The 12,951-nt window shown below is 46.6% G+C and overlaps 1 protein-coding gene across 5 annotated transcripts in view; it reads right to left on the bottom strand.

The window, feature by feature from the left end:
• Positions 1-12,951, bottom strand: part of PRICKLE2 (prickle planar cell polarity protein 2) — a 348,904-nt gene that overhangs the window by 39,085 nt on the left and 296,868 nt on the right. For all 5 annotated transcript variants that reach the window (XM_084765612.1, XM_084765613.1, XM_084765615.1 and 2 more), the window contains 4 exons: positions 12,784-12,897; positions 9,749-9,886; positions 7,287-7,490; positions 3,604-3,790 (listed from right to left, as the gene is read on the bottom strand). In XM_084765612.1, the coding sequence (XP_084621738.1) occupies positions 3,604-3,790; positions 7,287-7,490; positions 9,749-9,886; positions 12,784-12,897 (643 nt within the window). The remainder of the gene's footprint in view (positions 1-3,603; positions 3,791-7,286; positions 7,491-9,748; positions 9,887-12,783; positions 12,898-12,951) is intronic.

Below are 12,951 nucleotides of genomic sequence, written 5' to 3'. Positions count from 1 at the left end.
GAGGACTCTGCTACACACAGTCCCCAGGGTCCTACGTACTAGGAACCTCCCACATCTCTTCATTCTGCCTTCGCCTCTCATTGGCTCCTCTGCCCTCTTTTGATGGGAAGAGGACCCTGTCCTTGGGGATGCCACCTCTACACCAAGCCAGTAGCTTGGGGCACTGAAACCACCTTTGGAACAAACGTTGGCCAGTAGTCAACAGTATCTCCTAGTCCTGGGGTCTCATCTAGGGATGGCTCATGGCCAGCAACAGGGCAATGGGAGGGTCACCTGGGGCTTCTGAGAGTGATATAATAGGCTATAAGCAGGCAGCCCCTGCCCTGGAGACAGCCGATTAGAACACAGGGCCTTGGGATTCCCACAGGGAGGAACAGATCACCCAAGACTGCCAACGCACGATGACAAAGGTCTCTTTAGGAAGACAGCACTAAAATGAACCTTCCCTTTTAGTGGCCAGAATTCCAAAGCTTGGACTTTGAAGGTGTCACTTCCAGATACCTGTCTAGAGCCAGGTAAACAAGAATTGTGTGTGTGTGTCGGGGGTGGGGGGCAATGATTGCTGGGACCAAAGCGCTGTAGGAAGCAGGCTATCGCTAGCCGGCTCTGCCACTGCTGGCTTTTGTGTCATTAGAGCCCAGGGACAGGCAGGAAGGAGGTCAATTCTTCTCTTACTAGATGGTCTTCAAACTGGGGAAGGATGTGTCTCTTCACTTGGGCACTAGTCCCTAGGACAATAGGAGAGGAACTTCCTGAGGACAAGAGCTGTTACAGGGTGACCCCAGTTTAGAAGGCCACTGTGTGACTCAACTCCACCACCATGGCGGCCAACATTCACGGGTAGATTGAGGATGGGAATCTGGGGTGGGGCTAGAAATAGACATCTCCAAGCTGGGGCTCCAGCTAATGCCTGCCTAGGCCTATAGGGGGAGCAGTGGACTGTACAGGGATGCAGAAATATGTACGGAGAGTGGGGCCAATCCAGCACGGTTACTTCCGGGGGGGGGGGGTCAAACCACTGAAGCCCATCTGTTGTATTTGAGTCTTAGTTCTGTGCTTTCTATCAGTGTGGTTCCAGGCAAGTGGCTTTACTTCTAGGCCTTGTTCTCTTTTGGCTGAGGCACAGCGATGGAGCTATATTCTTGTGAAAGACTCTGTAGAGGGCTTAGTCCCAAACTATCGAAACTGTCTTTCCTTCAGTTTTATTAGGTCTGTAAGCCTCATCCCTCCTTTGCAAAGGACCACTGTCTACATGCTGCCCCAAAGCAACCCCTGAGACTGTACAGCCTTCTCTTTCCTCTTCTGCATGTCAAGAGTTCTGACAGCTCATTTTGGTATCTTCAGCTGCCCGGGACCATTTAGTGTGGTATCCCACGGCTGTATCTTTGCCTGCTCTCCACCAGAGAATGTGGAAGCATGGGTCCTTTGCCCTGTCCACCACTATGCTACAAGGGAATGTGCTCAGAGGTGTCAGAGGAAGGCCAAACTCTCTGGGATGGGGCCTCACAGGACAGGGTGGGAACGGGGGAGTGAAGGGGAGGCAAATTACAAAGCATCCCGGCAGGCAGCTGAACATTGCCTCCGATAAACATCGATGTCAGATGGCTCTCTGAACTGCTCCTGAACTCCAAACATCTGGAAAAGGGCTCTGTGCTCAACATCGAGCATGCCTTCTTAAAGAATCCCCCCCTAAGCCCTTGAAGCACTTCTCTAAAGGAGCATGCATCTGCAGCCATCACAGCCTCATCTGTTTATGAGACTGTTTACTCTGCTCTGCACAAGCAGGAGTCCTGTTGCCTTGGTAACGGCAGCCCGCTGTAGAATCTGCTCTGAGCAGCTGCATAAATATGGGCTATTTGTACAGTATAGTCAGAGGTGTGGCATCAGTGACTGGGGTATGCATGATACACACAGCAGGACCTCACTGTCCCAGGGAAATCACATTTTTAAGAAAAGCAGACTCTAAAAACTCAGGGACCGCGCAGCTTAACTATAGCAGCAGACAGGCTGCAGGCCACAGCAGTTGCCTTTCTAGTAAAATATGGATGGCTGCCTTTTATGGATTCAAGAGGAAAGGGGGATGCCAATAAAAGCTGTGGACAGCTGAAAGAAGACAGACGACAGAGGGGCCATTTGAGGTACACATGATCTAGTCGTAAACGAATTTTTCTCTCCCAAGCTTCTGGGAGAAAACTGCAAGTGGCCATTTGTGGCAAGACTGGTGGCCCCTGTGGAAAAGGGAGTGGACACAGAAAAGCTGTCAGAAGGTGGTGTTGCTGTTGTGGGCCAAGTTTCTAACATTCAGTCCCTCCTTTCCACGTGGGTAAGCCCCGACTAGCAGACTTAAAACTACACATTAACAGCCTGGGGTCAAGACGTTGTACCACTGTCCCTGCTGTAGCCCCACCCACTTTCCTGTCTCACATATCCAGTCACAGTTGGGTTCCCTATTTCTTAATTCAAAGCACCAAAGCACATCAGCATGTCTGACCGTGACAACCCTGAAAACAAAGGTTTCTGGGCACCAGGTCAAGATGACATACAGTGAGTGAGAAGGGAAGGTATTTTGGGGGAAGGGTCTTGCCATCAGCTGGGTCCAGAAGGTAATGTTAGATCTATCCTTTCCGATGAACCCAAGGGAAAAGGCTGTTTCTGGAGCAAAGGCCAACTGGAGCAAAATGGAGTTGTAAATGGAGGGTCTCCACCTCGCCCCACTGCAGGTGTGACTCTGGCAGCTTCTAAACAGGCTTCTTGGAGTTTTGTGACCCCAGAAAGGTCCCACTATGGCCACAGACATTTGTCCACTGACACCATTTCTTAAACAGTGTTGCATATTCCCAAGATGCCAGAAAAGGCAACGCAACGGTCTGTCCGACAGAAGCTGACCTGTTGAAGGGCTGAACAAATTGGGATGGTTCTCATCGCCTCCAATCAGCCATAAACTGGCAGCACACAGCTTTTGGGCCATTTGTTTGGCTCTGCCTTTGGCGAGGCTCAATGTTGCTGAGTTTCCAGAAGGCACTGTGACCATCCTGCTTTACCAAAGGACACGCCCCCCATTCCTCCTTCTGCCCATTCCTGACTTTGTCCAAAAGGTCATTGAAGGATACCTTCATTTCCTCCAATCTTTTCCTTTTGGGGCTTCGTATTTTTTCCCCAAGAGTAGAAAAGTATACCATATAATCCCATAGATCCATGGCCAAGTCAGGACCAATGAGGTTCCATCCTGAGGAACTGACTTGGAAATTGGCAGAGTTAATTCCTTCCCTCTGTTGAGAATGCAAGTAATGATGAATAACTAGAGCAACAGCTCAGTCACCGCGTGAAGATCACTTGCTCCCAAAAAAGATGCTAACAGAAGGCAAACCGAGCTGACACAGAAAACAAAACAACCTCTACCTCCACCTGAAGCCAAACAATCTTTGGCTTTTCTAGTAAAATGAGTTGAGAAATTCCTTTTTTTTTTTTTAACTTAAACTGGTAAGAGTTTTGTTTTTGTTGTTTGTTAGCTTATTAGTTATAACCAAAGGGATTCTACCTATGAGAGACACAGGGTTGCGCCTATCTCAGAAGGACCAAGCCGAGTGCCCAGCACAGCCTTACCTATATGTTGGGCACAGGTATCACAATATTCTGCATAGAGGGACTCAAAGCAGTGGCAGCAGTAGGGTCTTCCTTCCTTCATGATGTAGCGCTGGCCTCCCAGCACAGTCTCACACTCAAAGCAGCAGAAGTGCCGCATGTGCCAGTGTCGCCCCTCAGCTTCTGTGCACTCGTCCGCGAAGATGATCTGGGGATGGGAAGCCACCTGGTCAGTGTCTAAGACTCGCTGTGAGATACACTGGAGGAAGTTACAAAGCCCCAAACTAAAGAGGCAAGAAAGCAGGGCGAGCCACAGACTGCCAAACAATGCTGCATCTATGTAAGCTTATTCTACGTATGTACCAGCCCCACAACGCCATCTTCCTTAGCACAATTAATACGGTGCCACATTTGAGCGAACATTCTACCTTAAGGAACGTAAAACGAAATAAAATATAGCTTTGTCGGGTGTAGTGGCGCACGCCTTTAATCCCAGCACTCAGGAGGCAGAGGCAGGTGGATCGCTGTGAATTCGAGGCCAGCCTGGTCTACAAAGCAAGTCCAGGACAGCCAAGGCTACACAGAGAGACCCTGTCTCAAAAAAACAGGGAAAAAAAGCTATAATACAACTTCTGGTTGATGTAGTGTTTTCTAAAGTGGGGAATATTACAGGAACTTTTGAAATTCTCATCTTTTTTTTCTTGGAAACATAAAATTGGGTAATGCTTGGAGTGCATATATCTGTGACAGTAATCTTCAGCTACGGAAAGTGACTGTCACTTCTAGCTGAGTGGCCAGTCTGGTTGTGGTCTGGAACGTGCTCTGGTGCCTCAGAACTGGTCACCTCCATGCCTGATATTTTCCTGGCCTTGAGAACTGTTTTATGTTTTGACCCATCAGAGTTGTTTTCAACTTCAAAGTAGATGCCTCAAAATATATAATGATGCTATAATAATCAGTTTAGTATGGTATTGCCATATAGACTAACATATAAACTCTCTGAATAGAGAGTCTGGAATTAATTAGCCGTATGTGTACATGTGCATGTGTGCATGCATGCATGAATCTTTATTTGTGTATATATGTGTGTGTGTGCCTCCATGTGTGTATGTACATGTGTATATATATATGTGTGTGTATGTATTTATCTGCATGTGTGTATGTATGTTTGTGTATATGTGTATGTATGTTTGTGTATATGTGTGTATGTATGTATATGAGTATGTGTATATATGTAAGTGTGTATGTGTGTGTGTTTGTGTGTATGTGTGTTTTTGTGTGTGTATGCATATGTATGTGTGTCTGTGTATGTATGGCACTTGGTTGGCAAAGGTGATGAGAAGACTATACTATGGTAAAAGAACAGCCTCCAGCACTCAGGGCTGGGGTAATTGGATGTCATATGTAAACTCATCAGTTGACTCCCTACTTCCCACCATAAATAAAAATTAATTAAAAGACGACCAATGACCTAACAGGAAAATGTGATAAAGTTCTTTTTAAAAAACTATAGTGATAAATCTTCTTGATCTTGGACAAGGCAATTATTTCATAGACATAGCAACACACAAATAGAAATAGGAATATGTAATATGTAAATAATAGCCCATGTGGACTTCATCAAAATTAAAAACGTCTATGTTTTAAAAAATATCAATAAGAAAGTAAAACTACAGAGAACAAGAGACGATAGTTGTGAACCATGAACCTGGTAACAGACTTGCATTCAGATCACATGGACACCCTCAGTAGTGACAAAAAAAAAAAAATGAGCAAGGGCTTTTAAATCCATAATTCTATCCCCAAATTAATAAACAAATAGACAAAAATATTTAAAAGGTACCAGCATCATTAGTAGTTAGAAAATGATGAATTAAGGTAGCACCACCATGGTATTATTTTAGGATAGCTATAATACAAAAGAATAAACGAAGAGAATTAAAGAGAACACATAAGAGCTGGAATTGTCTGACCTTGACCTTGACAGTGAGATTGGAAAGCGGGGCAGCTGCTTTAGAAGGTAGTTTGGTCTTCTCTCAAAAGCTAGGCTTAGAATCATCACGAACAGCATTCACAATTTACAACTTTTGTGTACCCAGAGACGCCCACACGAATGTTTATAAGTAGCACGGTTCATCACAGTTGAAAGTAGAAACAAATGCCCCTTGGTTGCTAAATGGCTAAAGCTACATGTGATATATTCATAAAACTGTTCCTATAGATCCATATAATTTCTCAGTCATGAAAAAGAAGGAAGTGCTAATATTTACTATAACAAACTGACTTTCAAAACATCATGCCAGGTAGAGGAAGCCAGATACAAAAGGAAACATTGTATGATTAAAATTCATACACCTCAGCATTCTAGCGCTCCTGAATGCAGAGACAGGGACAAGGCTGGGAGAGGGGGTTGGAGGAAGACAAGAGTGTCTGGCGGACACTCTTTGGGATCAGGTGGCAGTGACGCTTGTCCCGCCCTGTGAATGTGCACGTCTATCTGAGCCAGAAGGCAAAGAGGCTGCCTAGAGTCCCAGTGTCTGACCCATGTCTAGTTTCCCATCAAGGGCCAGAGAGTTGAGCACCTCAACCTTACCATCAGAATCTACATGAGTTAAGGCTCCAAAGCTCCAGAAGAGCGAAGCCCCAGGCAGTTTGTAAGAGATGAATGTCCTTGTCCTGGTGGATCTCGAGGAGAGAGGGAGTGCTGCCTCCTGACTGCTGTTTGTAAGGTCAGACAAAGCGCAGAGCTGCTCTGTGAGTTGGAATCCTTTGTCAAAAACCTTCCCCTCAATCACTCCCATGAGGGGTCAGGTTTAGAGTGTTCTTCTTTCTGCTGTTCCAAGCTTCAAGCTTTCTGTGGTACAATGGTCACTTATTACTTGAGTTTGCTTCTGGTGGGATAAAACTGGCAAGCAGGGGCCTTGTATGCCATTATGATTTCTTACCATAGTGCTTTTTAAATACCTGTAGCACCAGGGGGCGGACGGAAGCTTTTGTGGGGGAAAATATCAAACACCCATTTTCTTCCCCTCTCTAACCAATTGTTCCAGAGAATCTTCTAGAAGGGGAGTTGTATCTGATATGGACTTTCTAGATTTTCAGATGGAATCGAAAGTTGCTCAGTGGATTCTTTATTTCACATTTCTTTCTTTATTTATTTTTATTGTTTGTGTATGGCTATATGTTTAATTATAAGAGGCCTATTGCCAGCCGCATGCTAGTTGAGAATTTCTGTGGCTGTAGCATGTGGCTCCTCATCTTATTCCTACTGAGGAGGCTCTGAATCTGCCATGCTAAGTGGGCCATGAGGCCAGATGCCAGACCCACCATGATTGGGACATGGTTGATATTTCCCTCTAGAAAGGGTTAACATAAGAGGTAGTCACCAATGGTTGTTTCCCTGAGTGGGAAGCTAAAGTCATGTGCATATGTCATGCTGTGGTGCAACAGAGGGATGCTGTGACAGGGCAAGGACACTGGGAATAGTCTATGGGAGGTGTGTGTGTGTGTGTGTGTGTGTGTGTGTGTGTGTGTGTGTGTCTGTGTGTCTGTGTGTCTGTGTAAGTATAAGAGAGAGAGACAGACAGACAGACAGAAAGACAGACACAGAGACACAGAGACATCATGACACTGATGTCGCCACCTCTACTTTCCATGAATAGACCAGAACAGTTAAAGGAATCACACACGGATGGGGCTCTGACCTCGTCACAGGCTGCACAGCGCGGCTTCAGGCACTCAGCATGGTGCCTCCCACAGTAGATCTTCCCATCTTGGTAAAAGTAGATCAGGTCAACCAGAAGCTCATTGCAGACGGTGCATATGAAGCAGGGTGGATGCCAGCAGATGCCATGGCCAGCACGAGACGCAAACACAGCGATGTCCCCGCCCTTGATCTGCCCTCCGCACTGTGAGGCAAACAGAAACAGCACCAACATCAGCTGTATCTCTCACAACCGTGAAAGAGTGATATCCAACCACCACCAGCAGCTAGCTACTAGGGAGTTACATGCTTACTAGTCAGTGTGTCCCCGTGTGGCAGATTTCTCTTGTTCTTTCCAGGAGCCCCTACCCTAGGGCCTAAGTAAGACAACTTAAGTAACAGAGAACGAGAAACATAACGGTGTGAGAGATGGATTCTCAGTAGGGTTGCATACAGGGGGCATCTGCAGGCACCACGCTAACTTACAGAGCATAGAAAGGACAGGTCTAACCATCCGCTACATATCCCAAAGTGCAGGAAGAGGCGTAGCCAAGTTAACACCTTCAGGAGGCGGAGGCTACTGAGAGAGGGCTTGGCTTGGGTGGGGGCCTGCACTACTGAATGGGAAGAGAATCGGCACATCAAATCCATTCACTGTTAAATGTCTTCTTGTTCCTGTACATTTTCAGCATGCTTTTTAGCTAATGGCATCTCTTCATATGATCTTGATGGAAAGGCACCTCCTTTTAAAGCTCAGAGTATACGAGAGAGAAACAACAGATGACTCCTGCTTACAACTGGGGTTACAATACAGTTATGTTCTGAGGGTCTTGGATGAGGATGACCGGGTTTATAAAGATGCTCTCTGTTCATCATGACGTTGGCCATGAGGTCATGACCTGTGTCTAGCAGAATGGCTCGCCCAGGTGGAAGAGCGCCACAGGCAATGGCAAAGAGTAAAAAGGGTGCCTCCAAACCTTCTCCCAGGATGAACTTTGCATGAATTAATACGATCTACAGAATAAAGGCACAGATTTGAGGAATGGTTTGTGTGTGTGTGCATGCATGTGGGTGTATGTCTGTGTTTGTGATATCAAAATATAGAAGGCAACAACCTTACTTACCTTCCATGATTATGAAAGAACAGCTAAAGTATCCACACACGTAATCATATTTGACCCTCTCCCCCAATGGTTCCAAAAGGCTTATTTTTGGAAGGCCTTTGTCCTTTCAACTCTCCTGACACAATTACTCTGTACAGATGTGGGCCCAGCTTCCCCCCCCTTCTTTAAGTAAGCCCCACTTGAGCGGAGCCTGATCTGAGAGTGGGTGAGCACAGCAAATGTCCTAGGATAAGCACCAATCCCTTACACCTCAGGAGTTGCTCTCAAGCATTCCTTCCAAGGACAATGACCCTTGACCACTCCCCTTGGTCAGGTAGTTTCTCTACCCATCTACAGATTCTATTCAGTGTTCCTGTGAAATCTCAAAATGGAGTTTCTAAAAAATTGTCTGCTCCTCTCATACTGTCCCGGGCTCCTCTTACCAAACCAGCCTGCCTGTCAGCCAGAGCGTGAGTTAGAGAGAGCTGCACACAAACTGGGAAGATGTAGAGAAGAGTAGAAATGGGTGTGGCCTTCCCTGGAAAGCAGGCACGGGCTGAGGTTAGCCCAGGCAGATGGCATGTCTCTCCTGTTTTAGCACACTCCTCTACCACAGCCCAGGCAAGCTACAGCGGAGAAGGCAAACGGAAAATCTAGATCCTTCACCTCAGCGAGGTCCTAGGGAGATGGCACGCGGTGTCTTAGACATTGCAAAAGAACCCTGGAACTCAGAATACGTTTATCCCTCATACCATCCCTTTAAAGGTCATCCATGCTGGGGTGATCCTGGATGAGATCCTGACCGACTCATGGCCCAGACGACTCCACTTTCAAAGGATGAAGCCGCTACTCTGGCTGGTCCTTCCAGTTATTTATGGTTCTCCGTGAACTCTGCCCTGATCTGCAATCCCCGTTCTTTACTCCTTCTGATCCAGCCACAGGCTAACTCACTGTTTCCTGTCCGCAGGAGCCACCCTCCTGCCTTAAGGCAAGGTCTGCACGCTCCTGCCTCTGAACAGCTCTGCAAGCCTTTGCTCAAGGTGCCGCCTTCTCAGTGGGGATCCTCTCTGACCATCTTGCTCAAGACTGCGGCCCGCCCCCCCCCCCCCCCCCCCCCCGCCTTCCTAGTCCTTCCAGCCCCCGTTTTCCTAGAGCAGATTTTCTATTTTACTGGGTTGACTTATTGTCTGACATCTCCTGCTGGTGCATAGCGTTTTTTTTTTTTTGCACGAGAAAGACTGAGCTTTCGTGTCTCCTACTCACTGCAGTATCCTCAAGGCTTGAAAGGGGATGAAAACCAGGTAGTTAGTAAAACAACTCTAGAGTGAGCTTCTTCTTCCCCGCTCCAGTCCATCCTCACCTGTTCACAGATGGCTCCTGTCATGGTGACAGGGAAGGGCCTGACATTGCCACGGCCCAAGTTCTCGCGTTTCCTCTGGTTGCTGAAGAGCTTCAGCTCCCTCTTCTCCTCCTCATCCAGGGAGTTGCAGTACCGGACCTGAGCACACAGAGCAAGGACAGCATGGAGGAGGCGGCATTACTCCAGGACACGCAGTAACGTCCCCACCCAGGGCTCACGGGGCACTCTGCTGCTTCTTGGTTTGACACCGGCTGAATGTTACCAAGCCCAGGCCTAGAGCTATGGAAGGTTAAGCCAGCACCAAGAAGGAGGGTATGCAAATGGGCTTTCCAAAGGCCGTGAACTCTGGAGTCCGTGCCTCAGGCAGGTTAGATGCTCTAGAACTGTCCCTCGCCCTCCACTCTGCTCCCACACTTGACAAACTGTAAGGAGCTGAAGGTTTCATGTGTCCTCATCTATGCACCAAAGAATGGCTCCAACTTGGCTGTCCACATGCACACGTCATCTGTCCTCTATCCTGCCTTGGGAAGTGAAAATGGGTAGACTTTCATGTGGATTTCTGCTATTGTGACAATATAAGAGTGAGGCTTTCTTCTTTTTAAAACTCAGAGTGTCAAGGAATTAAGGGAAGGACAGCAAAGGCATCCACATCCAGAATCTGCCACTTTGCGCCATCGCTTCTACACAGGGTCATGACCCTGAACTACTATTTATTAATGCTATTTTTAAAATATGATTCACTGTAAGACTTGGGTACAATTATTTAAGAGAAAAGCAGGTGACAGCTACACCGGTCAATCTCCAAGATGGGACCGTAACTCTAAAAGCAGAGAGCAAAAGCACAGTGTTCGACCCAGCTGACCACTGCATCATCAGCAGGTGCTAAAGCGGAGGAGCTTCTCTAAAATGGGAGAGCAGAACAAGCTGCGGTGGCATTAGGGATACCTGCTAGGACCAGGCCGAGATTTCCTCCTCATCTAATTATTGCACCACAAAGGTGAAATGTGATTTAAAAGGAAATAAGCTCTCATTACAAATTCATTTGCTGCCATGCTCATGTCCCACCTCACGCCATGCTTATAGCTTCCTTTGGGATTTGTGGTCCCAAAGCACCTCATGATTTCTTCTGGAGTAATCTCCATCAGAACTGTTGGCCTCACGGCTCAGACAATTTTTCATAAAGAAAATGACGAGAAAAGCTGACAACTAGGACTGTGGTGTGCTAATTTGAAAGTGAGGGCAACTATGTCTGTTCAAGTTGTGTTGTCTCCATGAAAAGAGAACAGTTAAGTATTTAGTATAGAGTCAGTCTCTGTCTTCAAAAGGGGCCATGTCACCATGCCATATGAGCCAGTCCCGTCCGCCGGCTTTCACGTACCCCACTCTACCAACATGGAATCACAATCTCAATGGTGCCTATTTAACAGAAGCACAGTTACCCATAAAAACCGAGTGAATCACTACAAGCATAAGGCAGATCATTTCCCTCCCTCAAGTGATAGTTTAAAAAAAAAAAGTCCTCAGGAGAATGTTCCAGAAACCTAACAGCCCAGAAAAAAATGGTTTCACCAATGACATTTTATGGGCATGCTTTTAAAAACAGGCACACCCCTCCTGCCTGTAAAAACTTGCATTTTCACCTCCAGATTAGTGAAATGGGCATCCGGTTACAATGCTTGCTTTCATCTTTAAAGGAGTCAACTTTTGTATTTGTTTTATGAACTATGAAACAAGCAGTAGGAGAGAGAAGCGCAGCTTTCTAGGGAGCTGCTCCAGTTTTTGAGATGTCGCCTCCCTTACTTGGACTCACACATTTATTGTGCAGCGCAAAGCCGGGGCTTCGCACAAGCTAGACAAGGGCTGTGTCGCAATCTTGCAGTCTCAGTCCTCAGCATCAGCAGCTCAAACTGTCTCCTTTCGGGCCGGTGGGATGGCTCAGTGGGTGGGGGTGCTTGCTGCAAAGCATGATGCTCTGAGGCTGAGTTTGATTCTCAGAACCCATGTGGTGGGAGGAGAAAACCAATTCCTGCAAACTGTACCCTGACCGTCACAGACATGCTGCGGTATATGCTGATATGAGTTGGCAGGAACCGGTATCCAGCTCTCTACAGGAATAATTTTTTTCTTTCAATTTAAAATTATACTTTTGCTTTAAATACAGCGCTAAATAGTTCAAATCTGTAAGATTCTTGATTCTTGAAACCAGATACTACAAATTAATTTCTAGCTTAGAAGCCTAACTTCCTCCCACATGATCTTTTAAAAGGTTGCTTGTAGATTTCCTCCTTCAGATGATCTCATTAATAAGTGACTCTGGCCAGGCGCAGAGGTCGTCTATAGCTAGCACTCAGCGAGAGGAGGTCTGAGAGAGGTCTGAGTTATCCTGACTAAAGTAAAAGCCAGCCTCAAAAAAAAAAAAATTAAAATAATCAAAATCAAGTAAATAAATGCTTGCTTATAGAGTTGCTATGTTTCTGGGATTTGTGGAAAAATGTCTGTAATACTTTCAACATACAGATAGATTACTCTACCAAGGTGGATGTTGGCTTGATTAAAAACCCTAGTGAGAGCTGCCAATCCAGACCTGTAACTCTGGCTACCTTTGACACGGAGAACTTGCACATTTGCTTCTTAGGAATTAAGCCTGAAAATAGGAGAGACTCACGCTGTTTCTTCTGGGCATGAAGTGGTCTTTAGTTATCTTTCCAACTCCCACAAGTGACTGGCAAGACACAGTCAGGTCAGAAAACGTAGGCCTGAGCTTTCAAATGTCCGTGCTTTCTGAACTAAGTCAGGCATGCCAGGCTTGGAGTCTAACCCAGCCCAAGACGAGACTGGTTTTCTTTCGGGGGTGGGGTGGGGAGCGCTCTCCCAAAATACCAGCCAGTTTCTTTAGATCCTAATTAAGGAAGCTAAATTTGAATATCAACCGCCAGAAGATTTTGGTAGCAATCTTACTGATCACGATGATTAGGAAAAGGGACATTTCCCAGATGGTCCTGGGTGCCACCAGCAGCCCCCTCCAAGAACCTTACCTCATTGTCGTGGGGCGGCAGCTGGTGCAATAGCTGCTTGATTCGCAGTTTCTCTCCAGGACTGTTGACATAGGGGACTTTCTCTTCCGGGAGGCAGCTATAGTACTGGTGCACCTGAGGGACAGAACACACAGAACGCTTGCCCATTACTCACCGTACGTGCCACCA

The sequence above is a fragment of the Acomys minous genome, assembly GCF_964271855.1.
Source record: "Acomys minous genome assembly, chromosome: 17".
NCBI lineage: Eukaryota > Metazoa > Chordata > Mammalia > Rodentia > Muridae > Acomys > Acomys minous.
Note: the sequence above shows the minus strand (reverse complement) of the source record. Positions and strands in the feature narration are given on the sequence as shown.